General features: G+C 37.9%; 1 protein-coding gene across 7 annotated transcripts in view; it reads left to right on the top strand.

Moving 5' to 3' along the window:
• DMD (dystrophin) overlaps positions 1-26,993 on the top strand; it is a 994,758-nt gene that overhangs the window by 296,141 nt on the left and 671,624 nt on the right. For all 7 annotated transcript variants that reach the window (XM_044441365.1, XM_044441364.1, XM_044441363.1 and 4 more), the window contains 5 exons: positions 3,934-4,053; positions 9,915-10,016; positions 10,096-10,203; positions 18,232-18,411; positions 24,976-25,151. In XM_044441365.1, the coding sequence (XP_044297300.1) occupies positions 3,934-4,053; positions 9,915-10,016; positions 10,096-10,203; positions 18,232-18,411; positions 24,976-25,151 (686 nt within the window). The remainder of the gene's footprint in view (positions 1-3,933; positions 4,054-9,914; positions 10,017-10,095; positions 10,204-18,231; positions 18,412-24,975; positions 25,152-26,993) is intronic.

The following is a 26,993-nucleotide window of genomic DNA, read 5'->3' as shown; positions in this document are numbered from 1 at the left end:
CTTTGGTTTTTAAGTTTTTAAAAACTTTTTAGAGTGTGTTGCATATTTAGAATAGATGGACAGGAAATATATTCTCTAAAATGAAAACCAATTAAAACATGTTTAGTTTTTGAATGACGCAGCATTTTTATCTCATATTTCTGACCCTATTCTACACCCCTACATTTCAGTGGGAACACTTCATTAAGAAGTAGCCTTTAAAACAGTGTACAAGTAGGTAGGTACAACTTAGGTTCCTGAATTGTTTTAAGTTACTGGATAGTGCCATTTCTGCTCAAAGAAAGATGTAAGAAAGAGATGCCTTGTTCTCCCTGGGTCAGTTATCTATTCCCATCACCGTGATTATTTTCCTTCACTTCTCCTTCATGTGTTTTATAACCTTTTATTTTCCTTTTCAAAAGGATGATTAATTCTTCTGTCCTTGAAAGTAAATGCTGCATTAATGGTTACTTTTAGTCTACATTATTTGCCTCATCTGTCAAATTTTACACTTGGCTCAGCTCCTAATGTTTTGTTTCTCTTTCTTAACCCAAATAGAGGAAGCAAGCCACTAAAATAGTGATAATTCAGTTAATGAGCTGGGATATAGCAGTTCACTGCTGAGCCCAGGAAAACAGCTTGGATTTTAACATCCTGATAGTACAGAAGAATACCTGTAGAAGACTATGGACACCCTCACATATCCCTTGCCTTTGGCATAAGGTTATTATTCCACTGCACCCCCACTGTCATTGCTGCGATTGTCAATATTGCCATTGTAGCCCAAATGTTCTTTCTCAGAAATTTACATTGGCTGGCTGGAGAGATCCCAAGAGGGTTGGCTGCAGATGATCTCCTTATAGTCTTACTTTGGAGCAGCCATCAATGTTTTGTTAGCACAAGAACCAGGCAGCTGCCCCAGAGGAGAGGTGTCCAGGGAGATGGCCAGGCATCTGGGCCAAACTCCACATCAAGTTCTCTCTCAGCCCACCCTCAGCTATTCCAGAGTACCTAACTGATTGCTGTTTCATCTGTGACATTCTTCTCTAGTGGGAGGACACTCTGTCACTGAGCAAGCAGCTAATCCAGAGAGCCCAGCTTACCAGAGCAGAACGATCGGCATAGTTCTCTGGTTGATTCATGGGTGGCAGTGGATCAGCAGTGGGAGCAGTGTGCAATTCTACACAACTTCCAGTTCACCACCTGAGGCAGGAGACTGACCCAATTGTCATGGGATGATTGTGCTGGTGCAGAAAACATATTCAGGAGACTGGGAGATGATATGCATATCCAGTTACCAAAAATGCCAATAATGAAGAACAATAGGACAGATTTAATGCTATATGCATGAAGACAAGAAATAAAATGGTACTTGTTCAAAGTGGTAATTTTGACTTGCCCTCAAGACATGCCCTTTGAAGTAGTTAAATCTTAAGACTTTCAACTAACATTCCCCCCACCCCCTTTTGTACAAGTACTGAATGCATGAATTTTGCTAGAAGTTTTTCACTCACTTTGATTTTCATCAATGCATAAATTCATTGATTTATGTTTTGCAAACAAATCCATCTTCAAATGAATTCAGGGTCATTATTGTGATATTGCTTTGTTTCAATAGGTCCTATTCTTCTGTGTCATATTATAAACCATCTCTCCTTAAATGTTTGAGATTAGAGTATTTTTCTCTTTCTGGTAGGGGATGATGCCACTAACTTTATTTCCATAGCACAATATGAATGTAATTTTTCTTAGAAATGAAAATATGGTGATTATATGCAAAATAAGTCCCTTTTACTGTGTTCTCTGGCATATAATCTTGTGTTGTATTCCAATCAACATGTTAAGTTCCCTTGGTAGTGCCAAATCTTTCTCTCCTCCCCCACCCCCTGCAATCTTTGAAATTCTTGATTTCATGCAGCTTCATACAGGTCTGCCCATGCTGGTTTAGGGCAAGGAATCTGAACAGTTAAATTAGAGTAGTGATATTTTTTCTTGCATGGTTTGTCTTCCTTTGATGCATTGTAACACTGATGAGCTACTATAGGAAAGCAGCCATTTTTCCAATCCTGGCAAAATTTGATTTTACTATTTTTGTGCTGTAATTTTTATTAACACCTGTGGGAAGATACAGGTAATTCCTTTATGAAGTAGTCTGATGCTTCAGTTGTAACCTAGTTTGATAGGAGGAAATGTAAGGGCATTGGAGGGGAAATAGAAATAGGAAAGCTTGCTTTGTAAATCTGCCATTTCCTTAGGCATATACATCTCAGTTGTTTTTCAGTTGTTTTTGCCATCACTACTGGAAATGATGATGCATTCTAGGAGAGGCCCAACTCCTTTAGGCTTATAAACTGGGTTACGGTTCTGTGGCTGTCCATAGACAGCAGTCAAAATGCACCAGCTGGTTGGAAATCCATTGATTTTAATGTCTGCATGGTGTCATTTGTTTTAGAGATGAAAATTTTGAAAGAGAAATAAGATGAGATTTTCCAAATGAATTGTTGCATATTGTTTTGGGCTCTACGTGCAATTACTGCTTGCTTTTTGAAGGAGAAAAGTTCCTGAATTGATATTCTCTTCCCCAGCTCTCTCCAAAAATTGACAGTGGAAAAGTTCTTTTTTAACTGTTCTGCTGCTCCTTTTGGTATTTCACACCCCATTGGTTAAAGGGTTTGAGAAATGGACAAGTTAGCTTCCATCTTCTAATTCAGTAAAAAAATAAACTTATCTTCTGATAAATCAATGCAGGCTAATTATTGCTATATTCATGAGCATTAAGAAAAACTATTTTTGCCTGAAGAATTGTTTTTGGAAAATCTTTCAAATGGCATGTTATTAAAAATGCTCAAAATGCATCAGGACTTAGTATGTTATATTAAAGAGAGTGCTTGTTTTCACCAAGCAAGCTTTTTTGTTCACTCTTCTATGGACATAATTATTTGACCACTAATATAGCCATCAGCATAAAACACATTAAAAACACCCACTAAGTCTACTTGCTGAATGTTGAAGAGAGGAAAGAGGCTTACTGTTAAAGTAACAGGTAATAAGTATATCTTCATATCCATGCCGCAAAGAAAATGCACCTGAAAAGGTGCCCCGTTGTTTGAATGCAATTGTACTGAGCCCTTACAATGCCCTTACTTATGCACTGTGAACAGGAGCCCTATTTGCAGGTATAGGCAATGTGTAGTCCAGCCCTGAAACTCCTATAAGTCCTGTGTGTATTGCTAAAACTCAAGAAAGTTCTCCAAATTTATGTTGACGTTTGTTGTTAGTCAAGTCTGTAGCAGATTACAATTCTTTTTGTTTTTACATGAATGTCTATCTGTATTTCATGCATAGATATTCCATATGTATGCATCAGTTGTAAGCATCTTTGAAATGTATACAGTGTTCTGCCATTGATTAAAGCATATTTGTGTTAATTTTTCAAAAGTACACACCTTCTCATGCATATTATACATGCTGTCAAACATGTTCTGGAAATTATATTGTAATTTTGGAACTGTGAAGACTCTGACTGCAGATTACGCGCAAGTCCATGTTAAGTCCAGGAGGTGCCTACTAGGTAGATCCAGAGCAAAAACAATCTGAAATGAATTTCTCACACATTTATTGCCCTAGCCAGCAGAGCCAATGGTGAGAGACAATGGAAACTGTAGACCAGCGTACCTGGAGTGACAAAAATTGTCCACCTGTACTGTAATGACTATAGAAAGGACTCAAATATTGCAGTATTCATGTGATTATAATTTGTGACTCCTCAGTTTTGTTGAGTCTCAGTATGGGTTTGAGTTGTTTGAGGTACATATATTTTAGTAAAAGCTTTTGGCAAGTTATACTCACAATAAGTCTCTCTCTCTCTCATATTCTAGTAAACTGCATTCATGAAAGGCCATCCTTGGGCTAAATTTTTTCACACCACCAACATTGTTTTTTCTTTTGTCATAGGCTCTTCAAGAAGACCTAGAACAAGAACAAGTCAAGGTTAATTCACTCACTCATATGGTGGTTGTAGTAGATGAAGCTAGTGGAGACAAAGCTACAGCTGCATTAGAATATCAGCTTCAGGTAATTATTAATACTTTTTTTGAAGCAGAATAGCACACATTGTATAGGGCATCATTTTGTGATTGAAAAAGTGCATGCTGATTTTCAAATTAACTGTTTTAGTTAATTAGTTAAATAATTTGTGTCATGAAGCCAAAACAAAAACAAAAAAGCAACCCAGCCAAGATAAGTTGCCAACTTTCCTTGTTGCAATAACATGAGTGGTATAGAATCTTCATTTTTTAAAAAATGTATATGTAGCATGTTGATTGAATTACTGTGCTATGCAGTTTCCTTCCATGCCTTGGGCATACTGAAGGCATGTCTCTTCAAAAGAAAAGTTGAAGTGCAAAATAATAAAATAAGTAAAGATTGAATCAGTCTGCCTAGAATAGCTGATGTTCCAGAGATATCTATTATCCCATTTAGAGTCTTAAACAGCAGTGTAGCAACACCACCTTGCCAGGGTGAAAAAATAAATAAATCAGGGCCATCTTACCCTTCTCTGAACAGAGCATATGTTTGTCTACTATTTCTGAAAAGAATACAAGCACTTGAATAGTGATTTGCATATTTCTGGTCTACACATCAGCAAAAAACCCACCACCTACTGGTGCCCCTGACTTCCTAGTACAGTCAGTGCTGACACTGGCCTTGTCATAGACAGACACATGGCATACAGGTGGCACAGGCCAAGAGGAGAGGTAGCAGCTGCCATTACTCCAGCCTCCCACAGATTTTTCAAGCTCACTCACAGCTTCTTCCTTGAACACTGACTACCTCATTCCTACTACTGCTCTAATATATCAACCATTCAACCTACTACTTAGTCAATAATCTTCCACTAACCTGCACATGCTGATATTCCTCACCACCCAGTCTTTTCTGCCTGGGTAGCAAGGAGGATGAAAACTAGTGCAGGCTTTGTAATCCTGCTCAGTCTTCCTGCAAGACCTATAGTAAACTTACCTCTGGGGTGGAGGGGGGAACTTGTGAGGGTAGGAGCCAGAAATATTTTGCAGAACTTTCCAGTAACTGTCACTAAATAATAGTCATATGTTTCTTTCTCTGTGAGGAAATGGGGAGGGACAATATCCACACTGTGTGAGTGTTTTGTAGAAATGAAATCCTGTACAGGTTCCTTAATGAGAGTTCTTCCATGATGACTGTGGCCTTTAATATTTTTGCTAAATATTGCATGAAATATGACAGAGATTTGCAACATGTTATCAAAAGTATGTGGGTAAAATAGTTTCTATCTATTTGGTGAAGAGAGTAAAATCATGAAAAAGTGTCTAGGAGCAATGGCAGACTGCATGTGGATACAGCAATTCATACTGAATCCAGACAAGAGTGAAGTAATCTTGGTCAGAAGATCCCCTCATTCAGACTGGGTTTCAACCTGTTTTGCTCTTGATAGTCAAATTCACAGTTTGGGACTACTATGGAACCCCACCTTGTTCCTGGGCTCCCAGAGTAATGGCTATGGCCAAGTGTGTCTGGCCAAAGTCAGTTGATGTTCCAACTGCATCAGTTTCTAGGTAAGTCTGAGATGACCATAGCCTCACATATGCCTTAGTTACATCAGGATTACAGTATTGAGGTTACCCTTGAAAATCATTTGGAAACTTTAGCTTATACAGAAAGCAATATCTACACCAGCTTTGCCCAGCTGTTGTGCTTCATATGATACAAAATGGATCATTGGAGTTTCTAGCTAGGATTGATGAGAGCTGAACATGTCAAAATTACTAGGTTTGGGAAGATTGAACTAAAGTTTTGACTTCAAGTTTGGGTAATGTGTAACCCACTTTTTGAATCAACTGCAGTGGCTGCTTGGCTATTCCTGTTACAATTCCAGTTATTGGGCATTCATGAGTTTTAAAGCACTAAATTAATTTGACCTAAAATTCATAAAGGACTGGATGTTCTGTCTGTCCACTTAGGTCATCCTTCTTGTGTGTCCAACTCCATCGTTTAAGAATGCGATTTGTAGAATGAGAGTAACTGCATACACCTTTTTAATGACCATTTTGATGGCATTTCACTACTCTCTAGAAAACTTTTCAATTTGACTTGACTTATGAGTGTCAATAATTGTCTCTTTCTTGCAGGTATTTTGATCTTTTTTTCAGAATTACACTGGTACCTTGGCTCACAAACTTAATCCATTCCAGGACTTTGGTCATGACCCAAATTGGTTGTGAGCCAAGTTAAATTTCCCCATAAAGTTCAATGTAAATAAGGTTTAAATCAGAAAAATGTGAAGCAAAGTGACAAAGAACAATAAAGATCATGACCATCTCCCCCTCCCCAAGCACAAGTGCAGCCATCTCCCTGCCCCTGCCCCCAGCATGACCAAGATCGCGCGTGTCATCCCTGCACACGCTCATCATCCAAGCGCACTGGGGGATGTGGGGAGAGATGGGTGCGATCACGGGCGCGCAGGGGAAGGGAGAGACGGGTGCAGATGGGAGGCGCACTGGGGAAGTGAGAGATGGGCATGATCTCGGTCATCTCCCTCCCCTGCCCCCAGCATAATCACAGCCATCTCCTCACTCGGGGGGTGGGGAGATGGCCACGATCGTGCTAGTTGTGGGGAGGGGAAATGGCCGAGATTGTACCTGTCTTTCCTGTAGGAGTGCGCCCATGATCACGTATGTCTTCCCTGCATGAACGCAACTGCGATCGTGGCCATCTCCCCACTCAGGGGTGGGGAGATGGCTGCGATCTGGGTCGCCACCCAATGCAGAGTTTGCGACCCAAGTCAATATTTTCATGGAATTTTTGTTCATGACCTGATTTGGTTGTGAAGCAAGACATTCATGAGACAAAGTACAACTGTACTTTAGCACTATTATTGACTACTGTGATTGTTTTTATGGGGTTTTTAGTTAGGTGTGTGTATGGGGGGAGGAACTGTATTGTATAGCAAGCAGTTATGAGTGATTTAGCTTCTGGATGAGAAATATAGGTATAAATAATTTCCTAGTAAATAAACAATGCTAAGAGTCTGCAAACATTTCTCTGCCAAAATCTAAATCATACAAATGTTTACTTTATTCCATTCCTCTTCACTGCCAGCTTTTTTCCTGATGCTACTTCTGCACCGTTTTTTCAACTAATTGTTGAGGAGTTTTCTTTCTCAAACAGTCCTATGGGCAACACAAGCCAAGCAGGGATTGCACTGTGACTAGGATGATATTGGCATGCTATGTATTAAATGGTATTTAGCAACATGGCAGCAAAGGAATTGACAGAGTTTTGGAAGAATGAACCTTGGTTCAGTCATACAGGTGGTATTGATTAATCTGAAATTGTAGCAAACACATTGATTATTCTGTGTCTACGTCAGATTTGGCTATGCATAGATGCTTTAGAATCTTGTTTAGCCTAATTAAGTCAGTTTAGAAAGTATTATTACTATTTGTCAGGAGATGGGCTGCTCTGGTTGTTAGAACCAGAACAACCACTGCCACAGCTCACATTCTTCTGAGAAGCACCAGCTGGGAGTCCTGGAGGAAAGGCTATATAAGAGCAAGCTCTTTTGTCCAGAAATGGCCTCAGCACCTGGCCTTTGCTGCATCTGTTCTTGCCTGTATCTTGCCATCCTGTGTCTTCTGCCTTGTTACCTTATCTAAGGTACCTACATCTCTGCTTATCTTCCTTGTTCATGACCCTTGGCTTGTTCCTGACCATTTCCTTGTTTTACCTTCATGTATTCTTCTGGTGCCTGACTTTCGCCTGTACCATGGCTATGATTTGGACCTTCCATTAAATCCTCCTTTTGGACCCTATGTTTCCTGAAGTTCAGTTGTTCTGGTGCCTGTGTTGCACTAGTCTTGTCTCTGGCAGCGCGTGTCCCAGCTGTGAATCCTAATATCATTATTCCTATAGCACCCACTGCTGAAATTCTCTGTGCAGTTTACAACAGTCCATAAAAACAGATAAGACTACATTTAGAATCATTAGTGCCTTTTGGTGAAAAATTACTTGAATAGAAATGCTCCTGAAACCTGTTATTAATGATTGCTATTCACCATTGTAATTCTCTGTCAGGATACTTATTCGATCATTCCAGTTGCTTCAACACTTGCATCTTGTCAAACTGTTGATATGTGATTCTCAAAGCAGTGTAATTCTTGCTTCTCTTTGAAATAATGCTAATTTTCAAACACACTTTTATCTTGTTTTGATTTGCTGTAGCATGTGAAACTTTTTCCAGCATGCAAATTGGGAAATATATCAAAGCAAATGCAAGTCTAAGTGACCTTGTATCATTTGACTTGGTACTGGTTGCTAGATTAATGGAGAACATTTCTAAAGATAGATCACAGGGTATATAGGCAGAAGTATGGAGCTCTTACTGCAATGCTAAGAACAAAGAATATATATTTCCCTTTAGGAAACAGAATCAATTTGAGTATTAAAAAAACCTTTTTCGGAGGAGACTACAATATATGGACATGAATTGCTGTATTATAAAAATCAGGGGCAAAGAAATTGATTTTATAGGATAGTAGCACTAGAGTGAAGTATAAAATGTAATTGCAATACACAACATATATACATCTCTTGAGTTTTCCATATTTCTGTTCTCTGTACTTGATTAGGTAGAAAATGAAGATATTAAGGCAATTATATAAACAAGGCAACAGAATGTTATGCTTCAAGTAATAGCAAGGGGCTGTTTAAATATACTTAATTAAATATTCTGGGTTAGCATTCCAAACAAGTAAGACAGTGTTCCCCTAACAAACAATGTTCAAGAACTTGTCCCTCAGACTAGATTTCCCTGAACTCTGCCCCAGTCAATACCTCACAAGATCTTCCAGTCAGATTCCCTCAGAATGAGCTTTTCCTTCCTCAGCGCTGAATATTCCCTGAATGTATGAATTGGCTTTGTTGCAAACAAGATGTTATGAGAATGAATATTAAACCCTTCTGCCCCAATTTTGACTGAATGTTGCAAGATGATATGAACCAGCTACTTATAGCCAAGAAAATTGAAAAAGAGCCTCCATGTAGTCAGCAGCTTCTGGCTAAGGGCTTCTCACTAGCTCTGTAAGCTGAAGAGCCACATTCCATGCCTTTTCTGTATCACCACCTTCCCGAAGTGAAAGGATTCTTTGCTCAGTACCAGAGAGTGACAAGGAAGTCACAGCAATACCCTTCTGGTTGTCTTATATTGCTTGCATTGCCAGACAGTGAGCAGGCAGGTCTCTCTGCAGGGATAGCTGAAATATGGTTCTTTGGCTGGCTGTAGCCTATTGTGGAATCAATAAGTGTTACCAGCAGCTGGAGATTTTCTGATCACATGGCAGGTTGTTTCAGGCCCCCACTATAAACTTGATGTCTGTTTTTTCATTATACTCCAGTGAGTCATATAAATGTTTCTGGAATAAAATGTACAAACTGACTTGAAAACTAAGCTAGTTTTTACTTTAGTGATTAGAGTGTGCTTCAGTGAGTTTTTAAGTTGGTAGATTTCTCTAGCTATAGAGGAACTTAATGTTGAATGCTATAAAAAGATGGTAACCTATGAAATAGAAAAGATTAACTGATGGTTATCTCTTCTTCTTGAGGTTTTCAACATCCTAAACTTCATCAGTGATCACATTTGCATATATAATTTAATAGACTACACATACTAAAATAGCTGTTTAAGTATTACATATGTGTATAATCCCAACTATGTACTTTGCTTCATCAAACAAGAATATAACATTCATCTGTGGTACATTTTATAGTCTTACAGTGGGTTGTAAAAGATTAATGGAAAGGTTACATTTTATTTTCTCAACAGTATTGAATGGCAGATAATATTTTGTATATAAGTCAATATAACAACATTTATTGATTTTTCATGATTTCTCTTAAAGCATTTAGGAAACCGTTGGGCAGCCATTTGCAGATGGACAGAAGATCGTTGGTACCTTCTCCAAGATGTTCTTCGAAAATGGCTGCAATTTACTGATGAGCAGGTGGGAAATATTAACCATTTGTTCTTTGCACCAACATCTTTTTCAATATGCTTTTACTAAACAATATTCTTATTTTTAGAGTCTCTTTGACACATGGCTTACTGAAAAGGAGGATGCCCTGAACAGTATTCATACAACTGACTTCAAAGATCAGAATGAAATGTTGGAAAGTCTACAGAAGCTGGCTGTAGGTGTTCTACATTGTTCGTTATGTCTATGTATTTACATGTTCAAGCATTTAAGTATTTATGTCTCATTTTTTGCCATGATGATCACAGTATGAATTAAAATCAATATATCGCAAAATAAAACAACAGGCAGTATCCAGCAGGGTGCGATTGTCAGTGTAAGTTACACTGTGCTAACATGAACTACTCTAGCACAATGCCAACAGCATTAATTGGCAAGCCAGTAACAATGTAACTTACATTAGCAGTTGCCCCTCAACAATTTAAAATTCAAGTATTTTAAAGATGAACACAATAAAATAATCACAAGAGAATGCAGTCAACATTTATAAAGCATCGTCAGGATTTAAGTAGACAAATCACACTAATGGACAGTCAATGATCAGCTGAATAGAACTGTTTTAAAACCTGGTGCTTAATTCCTGTCAGTCTAATGGATATTCAATGGGAATTCCTCAGATGTGGAGCCTGCTACTATGGAAGTTGTATCTGTGATAACCACCTTGATTATCACTGTGGCTAGACCTCTAATTAAAATTTAAATAGCTGGAAAAGGTTGTATGGGAAAAGGTAGCTCCATAGAGAATACTATTGTATAATTATTGGCCTAGACCCCACCTTTTCACAAAGTATTCAGCGCAGTTTACAGTATTACCAGACATAATAATAGCAGTACACATCATTATCGTGTCACCCACAGCCAAAGTGCACTGGGTGGTTTACAACAATCCAAAAATAGACAATAAAAATCCAATACGAATCAGAAAAGCAGAAACATTAAAAACTTTAAAACTGTGAAAAAATACAGTAACAAATCAGCCTTTTTAGAAACACTAGATTGTACAAGAGGTAGCAACTAAAACCATCCCAAAGAAAAAGAAATGCAAGAAATCAAAATGGCTGTCTGAGGAAGCTTTACAAATAACTGAGGAAAGAAGGGAAGTGAAAGTCAAGGGAGAAAGAGAAAGATACACCCAACTGAATGCAGAATTCCAGAGAATAGCCAGAAGAGATAAGAGAGCCTTCTTAAATGAACAGTGCAAAGAAATAGAAGAAAGCAATGGAATAGGGAGGACCAGAGATCTCTTCAAGAAAATTGGAGATATGAAAGGAACATTTCATGCAAAGATGGGCATGATAAAGGACCAAAATGGCAGGGACCTAACAGGCAGAAGAAATTAAGAAGAGATGGCAAGATTACACAGAAGACCTATACAAGAAAGAGCTTAACGTCCCTGAAAACCATGATGGGGTGGTCACTGACCTCGAGCCAGACATCCTGGATGTGAAGTCAAATGGGTCTTAGGAAGTCTGAGCAACAACCAAGCTTGTGGAGGTGACAGCATTCCAGCTGAGCTATTCAAAATCTTAAAAGAAGATGCAGTAAAGGTGCTACACTCAATATGCCAGCAAATTTGAAAAACTCAACAGTGGCCACGGGATTGGAAAAGGTCAGTTTACATTCTGATCCCAAAGAAGGGCACCTAATGAGAAGGAAGGACTTGCTGGAGAAGAGCCTAATGCTGAGAACAATAGATGGCAAAAGAAGAAGGGGACGGCAGAGAATGAGGTGGCTAGATGGAGTCACTGAAGCAGTTGGTGTGAGCTTGAGTGGACTCTGGGGGATGGTAGAAGACAGGAGGGCCTGGAGGAATGTTGTCCATGGGGTCACGATGGGTTGGACACGACTTCGCAACTTACAACAGAGATGGGTAATACCACTCAGATGGGGTGGGAGGCAAGCAAGTCTTTTAAGGCCTTGGAAAAGAGGGCCATATAAATTTGGTGCTGAAAAAATGACAAAATTTGGACCAGTCACGCCTCAGTGGGGAGCTTGTTCCATGGACATAAATGAACACACTGCAAGAATAATATGCATGTGTAAGACAAATACAATATGATAACAAGCAAAACTAGATGAGTAAAAGTTGACAAACAAACCACAGCAGAAATTAATTTAATCCTTGTTATTCTGAAGAAGCCAGTTGAAAAAGAATTGGCTTTGCTGTCTGGCTAATATCAGACAATGATGAAGAGATTTCAGTTCTTGGGTACCATAAGTAAAAACCTCATTCCCCTCTGAATCGATCAGCTGTCCTTCCAGAGTTTTTTTTTTGCTGGACTCATATGGGGATTCTTCTGGATTTAAAAGTGAAACTAACTACTTTTAGTTGAGACCTCTTGTTAATACTAATAAGGGAAGCTTGTAGAGCACTTGTGTAATAATGATATAACAAGTGTCTGTAATCATAATTTGGTAAACTTATTTTCAGGCCATTTAGGGCTTTATAGATCAAAACTAGAATTCTTCATCGAATGTAGAAACAAACCAGTCTTGAGGGCAGTCCTTATGCACTAGCAATATTTCTTCACGTTAACAACTACTTAATAATTTTTCTGAAACATTTGATGATTCAGAGTCCTCAAAGGCAGGCCCACAGAGGTTGTTATATAGTAATCTAATCTAAAAAATAGCCTGCTGTGTTTGCTTCTCTTTTTTATAGGCTCTTTTGCTAAAAAAAGAAAGTAATGCTTTGAGGAGCTCAAGATGTGCAGTTTGCTTCATCGTTATTAGAATAGGAATATATAATATATTGCAGCAGCAAAGAGAAGGTATGAAAAAATGGCATGGATACCAGAACTTGAGTAGAACAAGAACCTTTTTAATTCACACCAGCAGTTTCCCACTGCAAAATCTGCAAGTGTAATGTGAAGGAATTGGGTTAGATTTCTCCACAGGCAACTAGCCTGCTTTTTGCATGAACCACTCTGCTAGGCAAAGTGATAGTTTGGATTCCAGCTCCCCTTTCTCGGCTACATGTAAGTGGGATGGGAAACCTCCCTGGTTCACCCCCTCACTCAGTGCCACACAACACCAAGTAGGTGGGGCAATTTGTTCGCCAAGGCAAATTGTATCTTGGATCGCTGGGCTACAAAGCTCCTGAGCCCCAGGCCAAATATGTGTCCATAAATGCCCACCATTTCCAGGCAGGTTCCACACATCTCTGCCAAACCGACTCCACCTACTTAGCCAGGTCTCACAGTAAATAAAATTGTACCAAGTGTGGAATAGAACAAAAACCTGTCCTAAGACAATCCATGACAGCTAAAAATTCTTATTGAGCCCTTCTAAGAGAGCAACTGGTTAATACCACATTAAATCTAAGGAGGATGGGCAGGAGCCACAAAGCGAGGGGCCTGTATTAGGGTGCAAAGTGGGTTTTTCAATTCTCAAAATCCATCCAATCAGTCCACCAGCATGTGAGACATGCAGTGTGGTATGATCCCTCTGTCCCTCTTTCCTTTCCACCAGCAATTGCCATTTCCTGCTCAAGCCATTCTGGCAGGACAAAGTAGGGAATGGGTTTATGTGTTTTAATTTTAATCATTTTTAAAGAAACCCAAAAATGTCTTCTGTGTATTTATTTATTTAAAGTTTTTATAAGCTGCCCCTTGCTACGTAGCCTCGGGACGGCTCTCAGAAATAAATAAGACGATAACAATTAATGGAAGTAATTGTTGGGAATATGATGGGAGTAATTGTTTGGTATTCTTAATGGAAGCAACTTGTACAATCTTTGCTGATTATCCTTTTGTTCAAGATCTAGTAGTCATTTAAAAAAAAAAGCCAAAGAACTTCATTAATTTGTCACTGGTGATGGTGAAACATTTCATCTTCAAGTCAATTGCAATATTATTTTAAAAGTAAGCTAACCATGCCTCCTTTGGCATGTATTAATACCTTTGGAGACTACTTGAACTAGCCATGTGCCTCCTGGCGCTTTATTAGGTTTCTTTTAAAACTATACATTAAATTCTCAACTGAATTGAACTTTTTATCTATTGGAGAACTTGTAGATGAGTTTGTATGTTTTTACGCTTCAGGTATATTCAAATTGCATTTACTGATGAATTAATACAGATTTTTAGACCACTTATTCTTAATGTTTATGCCCTTTATATATCCATCAGGTAATCTTGCTATGATAAGTCTTATACAAAAGGAGGATATCCCAAATACTTCTGAGATGATATAATTTTACCCAGTTATAATTCTTCTAATAATAAAAATTGCAAGACTCTGAATACTGACAAAGTTCCAAGTAATCCCATAGAGATAAAACACATTAGTTGAGATGCCAAGACATGTCTGTTGTCCTTGCCTTTTTCAATTCATTACAAAACCTGAATTACCATTTGCAGAGAAATAATAATCAAAGTTACATACTCAAATATCTACGAAATGCTATTTAATCCAATTTAGATTTTGATGACTTACATAATTCTGAGTAATACAAAAATGGTCCAAGGAGAAATGCTATATTTCTTTCCAAGAAAATCAACTTGGATCCAGAAAATCAAGCATTAAATAAACATTGGTAAATGGCCAAGAGCATGTCTAGAGATACAATTTGCTGCCTTTAAAGAGACAGCTTGAATTTCACACTCAGCTCTGTGTGTCTTCCTACCAATGCCAAAGCAGGTGTTGAAATTTGTGTCACAGTGAAGCTGGTACTAGGAAGCCTTTTTTGATTATCTAGTGATGTTATATAGTTATTGCAGATTTGCTTTTGTTGTAGAAATGAAAATCATTGGCCTTGAATCCATACAAAATGTCTCAAATGATTATCGTTAGTTCTTTTAGTAATGATCATATAATCAGACCTGAAAATGTCCATTTTGCTGTAAATAAATCAAAAAGATTATGTATTGTAAAGATCTTGCAATTCAATTGTTCAAACTAATTAACAGGTACCTGACAGCTGGTTTAAAATTCCTGTTAAATGTCCCTGCTGACTCGTACAGTGAATACAAATTTAATGTTCATTAAAATATGTCACAATTGGAGATCAAAACCTGTGGCCATCTGTCACCATAACATTAAGCATATGTTGCTTTGGATAAACTCTGCTCAAACCTATGACCTGAGTAAATTCCCATAGGCTGAAATAGACACATAATCATATCAATCTTCTGTGGATGAACAAAAACCCTGTGAAAGGGCAAAAAGGGTAGAGTTAAAAATTATATATCAGTGTTATTAAAGCATTTAATAATTATTTTAAAATTATTCAAATGTTGTTATTCGGACTTCTAAAACTTTTACTTTCACTAAAGCACAAGTTTTTATAGAAAAACTGTAAATGTTAAAGATAAAATATTGCAAAGTCCTCCTTTCTAAAATGGAGGGAGCATAACCTGAGATTGCTGTGTGTCCTGTCTACACATGTGTCATTTGGACTGCACCCAACATTTATAAGAGGAAAGAAACTTGGCCCTCTTGTGCAGGAGAACTCTACTGTACCGTTACAGCACCCTAATTGACTGAATCTGTATGAAACACTACACAATTTGCATTTCAAATGGACCTCCATTGTATATAGGCTCTTTGGCAGATTAACACCCCCTCCCCATTCCCATCAGGTTTAACCTCCTCTGTATTTTGCAAAGCCCCAGCATTTGACTTAGGACAACCTTTACACAAGTGTTGGCCCAGAAAGTCAAACATTTACCAAAATATACAGGATCCCAGTGTCAGAAACATTATTTCAGATAATGAGTGCTCTCACAAAGTATCCAGTAGAAAGTAAAAGAGATAAGATCAGAGCTTTAAACAATATTGCAGAAGTAAAGTTAACCATGGGAGAGCAACTGTGAAGATGGGGTTGAAGAGTGGGAGTGAGAAGAGTAGCTAGAACAGAATGGAACATTTCAGCACCCCAGGCCAGAGTTGGAAGGATCACCAGCAGTGACTTAGTGCTATTCTCTAGAAACAATGTTACTTATAATTTATTATTAATTTCTGTCTGCAGCTTAAATTACTAAAAAGCTATCAATGCAGTATGCAAACATTTAGAACAGTAAAACTTAAAGTTAATAACATACTTGAAAAACAGTAAATATTAAAACTATATGATTTAATAGGCTAAATTATTATATTATTTCATAGCCTTTCTAAAAGTCAAAAGTTTTTAAGGGAGTGGGGAAACATTGTCTCCATGCCTATTCATAATAATCACCATTACTTTCTATACCTAAATAGTATGTCCTGTGAAGGTGAAAATTCTTGATTCAAAGTCTTTCTTGTGTCATCTTGAGTAAGTTATTAGGTTGGCCACAAGTATCAAGTTGATGTTGATACTTTAATATGCTTTCTATTTGCTACATATTCTGGAACTTTATTACAATTCTGAGTGGATGTAAAGTACAGCTTTGTACTTCAGAGCTTTTCTAATTGGCTGTGATTTAATGCCCAGGTGTTCAGAGCATCTAAACAGTGTGCTCTGTTTAAGACTGTATGAGTTCTCTGGCTTTCGTTCTTAATCAATTTCACAAAAACAAGTATTTGGAAGAAGTTATTTTAAGACTAGAAATTATAACTGTGTAAATAAGCTCATTTTCTAGGTGGAATAATACTTAGAGGATTGATGCCAAAATGATTTATAGTTTTGTATTATATTTTGTTATAGTTTATACTCTATTTCTTGTGATTTGTAGAATCCAAGTTGCCTTTTAATATATTATTGAGCTGGTAGTTTGGCTTAACTTTTCTCAAAACATCCAGTAGCTACTTCCCTTATAATAATGTGTGGGGGGTTGTAACACATAGTTTTTTCCATATCAACATTTAAAAAATGTTTAATTTGTATTTCAGAACTCTTTTGGGACCCAATTAGTATAAAGGTCACATAGGAAAAGCTGCTTTTGAGTTTTCTGCTTTGCCCGTAGATTACTGAGATGCTTGCATTAACTTATTTTTAACAATAGTAGTACTATGAACTTTTTATCACACTGATACATTTATACATGAAAACATGTTGGTCATAATTTCTAATGAGCTCACTCTAACTACATTTGTCTTTCTGCTGAAGTATTCTGCTTTATGCTAAAGTCAAATAGTTTGCAACTTCCAGATAGACCTCAAATTAAGTTACCATTTACATAGGAAAAGGTAATAGGAGGCATGGATTTCCTCAGGAAGAAGTTTGGTTGAGTCACAATTTCCAGATTCCCAGTTTACATTAAAAGAAAAACAAGTCTCCAGCTGTGTAGAACCTACGATATGAATCAAAATGCACACACATTGTTTTTTCGGCTGATGTCTTTTGTAAACAGAAATACCAGCTCCTGCATTTCAGGAGTTTTAGCCTGTGAATGAAGCCATTACATTATTTTCATGCATGTGTCTGGAGAAGGAACCTCCTGCTACAGTGTAAAACCTTTTTGAAGAGCACTTCTGAATCCAGAAATCCAGAATTTTAATGTATCTCAGATTGGACAATAGTATGTCTACCCAAGAAGTAAAAATACTAGCAAAGACAGGAGTTCACTCTCTTTATAACTCAGATCTTAATCACATTTTTTTCTGCATTTGTAAATATTTTAAAAGTTACCTTGATAATCCAGTTATACAATATCCAACATCATTCAGACAGGAGATAAAGATTGGAAGAGCATGTTCACATTAATCCAGAGAAGGAGCTTAGTGCTATTATTCCCATTATCTTCATTTTACAGTGGGAGTGTTTATTAGAGTAGTGTTTGCCAAAGCTGGATGAGTATTGTTGTCGGTTTTCTTGGTTTGTTGGTGGCTTTAGGGAAATTTAATGGGGGTGCTAGGAAATTGAATGCAGCAGCAGTGCAATTTACTAAGGCCTGCAGGGGATTGTTGTGATGTGTGTGTAGCTTTACAAGAATGTGCAGGTTTTAGTCTTACGGAAAGTCTATGTGGGGGTGGTTCTTTTCTTTTAGTGTAGGCATCGCAGCTAGTGTCTCCTTCTGTATTGTAATGAAAAAAATCTTGGAAAAATTCCTGCAGATGCAAATATTAGAAGACTGCAAGTAATGCAAAGAGCTGTTGCATCAACATCTGGGTGGTTGCATAGCTTCTCTAACCAGGCGACACAATTTGGCTTTTATTTGTATAATATCATATTTTGTTTCATTGTATCATATTGTATTTAAAATGTATACGTTTTCTATTAATAGATGACATGCTTTTTGAATGATTTTGTCTATTTTTACAGATCCTGAAAGGTGAACTGGAAATCAAGAGACAAACAATGGATAAACTGAACTCACTCAGCCAAGACCTCCTTTCAGCTGTAAAAAATAAAGCACTATCTCAGAAGCTGGAAGGGTGGCTGGAAAAGGTTTCTCAGAGCTGGAATAGTTTGGCACAGAAGCTGGAGAGCAGTTCTAAGCAGGTTTGTCATAACTATTACCTTCTCAATTGATGACAGTTAAATCACATGCACTGAAATGACTGAACTGAAACTGATGGGGTTTTAAATATTTTTCAATTTTAGATTTAGCCTTTTATTGACTAAAATAGGGAAATGTGAAAGTAGCCCCTTTATTTCTGCAGAATTTTCAACTGTGCATCCCTTAGCCTTCAAAGAGGGGGTGAAAGCACCTTTAAAAATACTGCAATAGTTGCACAATAATAAATTCCAATATAAATAGATACATATGCATACACAATAGATGAGAAATTTACTTGCATTCTTTTTAAACATCAGTGTGAAGGGACAACGTATGAATTGTTCTGCCTGTGTCCCTAAATGTGGAAAACATTCGATTTTCTTTATCCCACTATGTTCCTTTTCATACTTTGAAACGTGTTTTATGGGACTTCCTACCACAAATCTGTCACCACTATAAACCATATTAAATTTTGCCATATAAAATTAATCTTCTGTTACTTTTAGAAACCCAGTTACCTGGTTCTTATGGCATAGGCATGGAGTTAACACCACCAATAAAGAGAAAAGGTGGAAAATGAAGATATTTATTAGGGGAGTTACATGTTTCAAGTAATAGGATGGGACTGTTTAAATACACTTAAATAACATTGATTAACATTCCTAACAAGTAAGATAGTCTTACCTTAATAGTTAGTTTTCAATAACTTTCTTTCATACTAGATTTCCCTAAACTCTGTCCCAGTCAATATCTCAAAACATTTCCCAGTTAGATCCTCTCAGACTGGACTTTTTCCTTCCTCAGCTGAGTACTCTTCCTTCAGCCAAAATCCATTTTCTTTTTTTTTTTAATTCTTAACCAACTTGGTCTCTAACAAACCTTTTAAAAATCTCCTGACAAACCATATTCTTTGTAGAATTTCTAACTGCCAATCATCTTTGTTGGCCTACCTGACCAATCCAAGCAAAGGTAATTTCTCTCCCATTAGATATGGTGACACTCATAAAGCCCCCTTCATAACCAAAGGAATCAGAACTATTCTAAACATGTTCAAAGCCAGGCTTTAGTTACATTATTAAATTCCTTGAGGTTTACTCAAAGCTTATAAACATTACAAAGAATAAACAGCTGAATATAAAGTGTTACTTCATAAGCTAAAAGGAGAACAATCAACTGCACTCTCTGGTCAAGAACTCAGCCCATTCCTTTCCCCCACATGTGGAAGAGCCAAGAGGGGGGAAAATATGAGAGAAGATAGCTGTCAACTCTAATTCTGACTGTCTGGGTTACTCTGCATCCCACAGAAGACAAGTCATTGAATGTAAATTTAAGCAATTGATTTGTATTATGTGGGTGAAGTGACCCTGTCTTACTGCAGGATACACAGCAGGTTTTGATACAATGTCTACAAAAGAGAAAAAATGTTTAAAAAAGCACCTGAGACTCTAAGCTGGCTTGTCAGAGAGAGAAGTACCAAATTGTTGGGAGATTGTTAGAGCCCTTACCTTCAGGCAACATGCTAACAAAGTCCTACCTTGAAGACAGATCCTTTCTTTGAAGAGTCTCTTGGGCAGTGAATCACTTGGCCAGCATAGTACTCTATACAGCTCCTCTTCCTTGATTTAACATCTAATCATGGGCTCCATAACACTTAGTCCTTCCTTTTCCCTCTTTGCTCTGAGGGTCAGAATGGCTTGCTGGTCTATCACTGATATCCCCACCTATTCTAGCTGCTGTGGTTTTATTTATTTATTTTTCTTCAATTTATAGCCTACCTTTTTCCTATCAAGGGCTCAAGGCAGCTTACGTCATTCTCCTCCTCCATCTTATCCCCACAACAACAACCCTGTGAGGCAGGTTGGGCTGAGAGTCTGTGACTGGCCCAAAGTCACCCAGTTGGCTCCATGGCTGAGTGGGGACTAGAACCCAGATCGTCTGAGTCCCAGTCCCATGCTCTTAACCACTACACCACACTGGCTCTAGGCACCTGTTCTTCCTGCCTGCCTGAATCAGACTCGAATGCCAGCCCTTCTGCAGGTGTTTCTGTAGAGGTGCTGGGCTTTCATCTTTATATCTTTACACAAGTGCTGCCTACCCTCAGTTTAAAAAGAATGCATAGGAAAGAAGTCTGCAGCCAGAATAAGTAAGGATCCAACTATTACAAACTATTCCATATGTGTAATAGAGAAAGAGAGAGAGAAAATAATCTGACAACTGCAGTTGTCTCTTAAGAATCACTTTACAGAAGTTTAGGGGAGAAGGCAGATTGTTCTTTCTCATCTATAAAACTGTGACCCCAAACAATACATAAAAATGCTAAATCCTGAAAGAGTGAAAAGTGCATTGAATATAGATTACACTGAATGATCAATGACCTTGTAATGCTAGAAGCTGCTTGTATTGAAACACTGGAGTTTATTCTCCAAGAATGTCAAGATTTAGTGCATGGTCCTCAAACTCTGGCCCACCATGCCCATTTATCTGGCCTGCCAGAAGTTTTGGACTCGCCATGCCCGTGCCTGCCGTCACCTGCCTCATCCTGCACGCAGGGAGGCGGTGGCTTGCTCGCAGGGAGATCATTTTGGACTCACTTGGAGAAAATGATCTCCAAACGAGCAAGCTGCTGTCTCGTGTGCCCACTGCTGCATCTCAGTGCGTGCCCGCCCCGCCTCTCCTTGCCTCCCCTCGCCGCGTGTGTCCACCCCCACCTCAGTGCATGCGCCCACACTGGTCCGCACCTCACTGGCACCACCCTTCAGGCGCACGCGCAGCACCGGCACCTTTCAATTGTCCCCCTGGTGAAAAAGTTTGAGGAATCCTGGTTTAGTGGGATAAAAATAAAATAAAATTTAGGAGTGAGGAATTTAAAACTGATATAAACCAAATAAGATACCTAGGAATAAGCTGAATTGAACTTAATGGATTTACTTCTGAAATGTATCAGATTGCCCTGTGATTCTCTTCTGGACTTTTGTAGGCAGCTTATTGTATGAGAATATCCATCTCCAAGTAATTTGTGTTGGTAATTAAAGTTTATTTGAAAAATGCAGTAATGAACTGGTATAACCTGTGCTTGACAACTTTGGTTCTTATACCCAAATAGTATGTCTCTTTTATTTAGTCTTTAATATTTCTTCCAGTTTGGCTGGCACTGGTAGACTGTTTGTGGGTAGGGTAATGAACAAGAAGTAAATGAAAGAGTGGAAGTCATAGTTGTATTTGCCAGCTAGTCAGCAGTCTGGCAAAATGTAGTGAAAATGGTCATTAGTACTTCACAGGGGATGCAATTATAGGAGATGAGAAATAATTTTTGGTCTGATCTGTTTTAGTAAAGATGAATTCTAAAGCTTTCACAGGCAAACAGCCTGTCATAAAGGTTGCTTCAAAAACGTAGCTTTGCCTCTGGGCTAGTCTAAAGCCTTCTCTACATTTATTGTGCACTTAACATCCCTGACTCATAGAAGCTTGCTGGGTTTTTTCATGATACTGTCATCATCCAGGATCTCTCCTGAGTTTTCCAGGTATTTTTGCTGGACACAGAAGTTTAGCAGCAATTAAATGAAATAATGGGCAAGTTTTTATGTGTACTTGTATCCAAATAGAAATTGCATGAGATTTACATTAATTAAATGCAGGTAAAACTGACACATGAAGTATGTTACTAGTTTTGTTAAAACTATTCTGAGAAGGTATATGCAAATTCACTTCAAATTTTACTACTGGTAAAATTTGGAGCCAGCGCAGAGATTCTCAGAACTGCACTCATAATTTTAATTAAATTCATTCATTTAATGGGGCAAGTCTGTGGTTGGACTGAGTTGTATTGCAGCTAAAGATTACATGCACTGATATACGTGACTGCAAAGGCAATTTGCCGTAGCGTCTGAGTTTCCTTCAGGGAGTCACCTTAGCTGAAGTGGACGGGCTGTTGTGGTAAGCGGCAGTAAACCTGCATGGCTGAGGCAAGTCTCACTAGAGCATCTTCAAATGGATTGGCATAGTTGGCCTATGACAGCTTCACATAGCTCCAATATGGCAAAATTCCAAACTCAGAATACACACATTCTAACAAAGGCTTGTGAGCAACCATTACTTTCTTGTGTGAAGTCTTTTGGCGGCCAGGAAGCATGGGAGTTTCAAACCTTTACATTCACTGACTTTCAAGGCTTCCATGGCCTGGATAAATCCATGTTGAATACTGATTGAATTGGATGAGAGCTGAACCATTTTCTGAGACTTTTGAGTTAATAGCTTAGCTTATTTCTGAGGTAATCTGAGTTGAGCCTTTGGTGGTTTACTGATCTCTAATATTTTTAATAGATTATTTATGCTCCAAAAGCTGTTTCTGTCACTAAACTACATTTCACAATTTCAATAATAAGACAAATATTGCCCTGAAATTAATAGCCAGATTTTCTTTTGAGACTCATTGTATTGTTTTTCTCTTTTTCTTAGCTACGTTATAAATTCCTTTTTCTGTTCTCAAATATAAATAAGTCACAGCATTTTGTGCATTATGATTTGACACATCTGACATATGTTGATTGGAATATATGCCAGAAGAAGCCAGATGGAGAACCCCTGCTGGATTGAAGTTCCCCAGCCTGACACAGAATAATAACAAGGCCTTATTCAGGCTGGAGTTAAGACAAATTGTCAGAGAAGGGGTGTGTGAGGTGGAGGGGGCATTTTATTAGAGATGTTCATAATTCTATATCAGGAATGCAGGACCCAATTGTCAAATTTTCCACACCATGCCCTTTTGCTGTACCCAGTGACAGCATCCTCCCTTGGTTGCTTTTCTTCATTTCTGAAGCATGACATTCCATGCCTCCCAGAATGAAGAAAGGGAAGCATCCAGTGCTGAAAGCATCAGTTGCTTCTCCTGCCAACAGTCAAGTTCCTGCCTTGATGCATGGCCCCTCATCCCGAGTGCTTGGTTGCTTCTATTCCTCTCAGCACTGGTTAAGCCTACTTCCATGAAGTGCATGAATCCATTGAGCTAGCACTGTTGAGAGCAGCCACCCCTTCCAATGTGAGTTGGGCCCCGATCTTTACATAGTGTACTCAGTGAACAGCGGAAACACAGATTCTCCCAATACCAGTTGTATCCTCTGTGCCAAAATCCCTGCTGCTGGAAAGAGGGAGTAGCACACGGAATTCCAGTACTTATTTCCAGTCAGAGATGACCATGGAGATTTTCCAGGAGATCTCAAATCAGAATAGCTATAGTGAGACTGGGGAGTAAGATTTTCCATGTTACTAGTGTATTTGTGTACCCTATATAAAAAGATAAAAATATAGAGAACATTATGTAGGGTTGGGCTTGATCTCGCCCCTTAGCCTGTATATTACTGTAAAATTACAGCAATTTGGTGGATGGGATACCATTTTTAAAAGCTGGGAACTTATTATAGCCTTTGCCTCTCTGATTGATTTGCACAGTACTATTTAGGTTTTTGCAAAATGCCCATTTTGAGAACCATTGGGTGGGGAGAGAAAATAAATGGTATCCACTCTACCAAAATAAATAATAAATAATAATAAATAAATACATGTGGTGGCTGAAAGCCATGAGAAGATTGTCTAAGAATTGCTTAGTGTCTGAAATATGTGATGCTTAAAACAATAACCAGTTTTCTCAGTGAGGGCTGCTCCTTTATTTTGTTAGTTGTCATTTGTTATTTCTGTGCAAAGATACAGCTTCAGTGATTCCCATTATCACAATTGTGCTATGATTATGGAAATTGCTGCCAAATGTATCCTTGTATTCCCCTCTTATTGTTCAAACTAGCATTTTCCCATGTAAAGGTGGAGATGCAGCTGTTCGGATAGAACTGGATCTGACTGTGTAAACCAGACCAGAATCTCCCTAACAAATATGCCATGGTACTAGGGTTGCCAGGAAACCATTAGAAAGACCATATGTCTGGATATTTGCATATATGTCAGTAAGAGCTTTGGATATTTTCACTTCTTTTTATGAGGGTTATACAAAGAACCCTTCCACATAGTGATATATCTAGTTTGCTGTGTTCTGGTGGCACTGGATGAAAAAAATGTCGCTGTTAGTACAGGAGCAATGTCATCAATGCACTCAAGAATGCTTCATTTTCATTAGTAAAAATGTGCATGGGTCATTTTAGAAACACAAAAAGTAAATTGAATGCTTGTAAACATTTTAAAATCAATTAGCTTTCTAAGGGCTATGCCTTTTCTCTGCTGAAGTAGCCAGCGTATGAAGCAAAGCATATGAATATATGCATACACAAAACTGAACAAAGGGTTTTGACCTTTGTTTGCTTGATTTAAAAAGTTCCATAAATGCATTCTTTAAAGCTTCCTACTGATTTTGATGTTGACTTTTTCATATGTCTTATTCACCTATCATGAGTCAGATAAAACAATTTAGTTTGAGTTCAATATAGTGTTTTGTTGTTTTTTTCCTGAAGGTCATCTTGTGAACAAGGAGGAGCAGTTTCTCATTATTTTCTATTGCTACTCCAAACAGTCTTTATTAAAGTCTTTCAAGAAATGTGTGACCTCTGTTTCAATACTTCTCACAGATTTCTCAGGCTGTTGCTACCACTCAGACATCACTAACACAGACAACAGTAATGGAAACTGTAACTATGGTGACCACCAGAGAACAAATCCTGGTTAAGCATGCTAAAGAGGAGCTCCCACCTCCTCCACCCCACAAGAAAAGGCAAATTGTTGTGGATTCAGAAATTAGGAAAAGGTAAGAAGAAAAGTGTGATCTTGTTGGAACATTTGGATCAAAATTAATTGAAAGTGTAGGTTTATCTTTAAGTCTTCAATGCATCATTATTAATATAGCATGGTTTAATACTAGGTAAGACTTTATGGTAAGGGTGATGATGTTGGACGAGAAATTTTTCAGGGGATGCAAAACTGGATTTTATTGCCTTAGTTTACAAAGTTTATCTGAAAAATACCAACATATAGCTTAACTTAGACTACTTTGCTCCTATTTGTTGCTGTACTTGTTAGCTGACTGATCACTGTTTTAACCTCATGGAGAGAGGAATAAATTAACTAGCCAATCAAGGACCACATAACCAGGATCATGATATTGCAGTTACAATCTCATTTAGACAGAGGTTGATGTCAGGAAAGCCAATGGGGGTAAAAGAAGAGTGAGGGTAAAAAAAAAAATGCCTCCGCTTCATATAGGCTAAAATTTCAAAGCATTCTTCTGAACAGTTGCAGAGATAGGGATGAATGCTTTGCAGAGAAATAATATTTTTCAAAATGTTTCCATGCTTCCTCTGCTCTGCTACAGGGTTTATAATTTATGGTATTTGAAAAGTGGAAGTATGGCTGAATATTAACAAAACTGAATGGTAATATTATATTTTATTAGTCATATTGACACCTTGTCTTCCATATTTTCAGGAAAAAATGTTCAAATTTTATCAGTAACTATAGAGTACATCAGATGGTGGTGAATGGTCTTTCTAGAGTAGCTTTTTCTTCCTGGTATCACAGAAGGTGTGGCCAAGTCCTAACATAGGCACAATTAGACAGTTTCTTCTTTATGCTGGAATTTTCACTCTTTAGCCATGCTCCATTGTCATCTATAGCAATTTGAACATATAATAATATGGGTGTGGTAATAAAATGAAATTATTTGTTTCAAGTTTTTTTCTTTCAACTTCTCTAATTCAAAATATTCCAAGTGTATTGAACTTTACGCAACATATTTACACTTCTTTGTATAGTATAAGGCAAGCCTCAGAAACCTCTTTCAGAGAAGTTCTCAGGGGCTACATTTCAGTAATTGAGGGGGCCAAAAATATAAAAAACACCAGCTTATTGTAGGCTAAAAGTTCTTACTGTCAGCAACTAAGTCTTAGAAGAGGCATTTCAATATTTTAGGAGGGGAAAATGCCTGCCGAAAAGCAAGGAAAAGATTCAGTAATTTGTAGTTGGACAAATTGGTTAAAGCCAGGGGAAGTGGTATAGTTTCTAAAGAATACTAGATGGCCAGATTTGGTTCCTCAGCCCTGGTACAATATGTTATACAACTGCAGGATGCTAAAAGCAAATTAGGACATTACATAAAGAATCACCAGGTGACTGCAAACTGAGATTCACTTTCAACTGTCAGTGTTTTTTGGTAATATACCTGTAGAAAGACCTGCATGTGGAAAAGATGCTGTCTTGGGAGACTGATAGAGCCTCTAAAATCCCTATTTACACTTCAAATGTAACAGAAACTGCCATAATCTGAAGATAGAAATAACTCTCCTTTCCTAAAGTCTGCTATGCTGAAGAACAGAAGTTGTTGCAGTAGTTGGTCCCATGGTAGGGTCTGCAAGTACATGCTACAGTAATGTTGCTGAAGCTAATGTCTGTCCAGTGCCTGCCTGTACGATCACCTGGGAACTTTTTGTTTGTTGCTCTGAGTTCTGCAATGAAGGAAGGTGTGATATGTAATAAACACATGAAGGAAGACACATTTGTTTTTCTTACAAGCAGAAAATAAGGATGTGGCCAGATGTAATATTGACAGGCTATAAAATACTGCATACTAGGTCCAATGGAATAGTCTTGAAGA

Source organism: Varanus komodoensis, unplaced genomic scaffold, assembly GCF_004798865.1.
Source record: "Varanus komodoensis strain SLA01 unplaced genomic scaffold, ASM479886v1 scaffold4, whole genome shotgun sequence".
NCBI classification, from domain to species: Eukaryota; Metazoa; Chordata; class Lepidosauria; order Squamata; family Varanidae; genus Varanus; species Varanus komodoensis.
The sequence above is the reverse complement of the archived record's forward strand: the minus strand, read 5'-3'. Positions and strand labels throughout refer to the sequence as shown.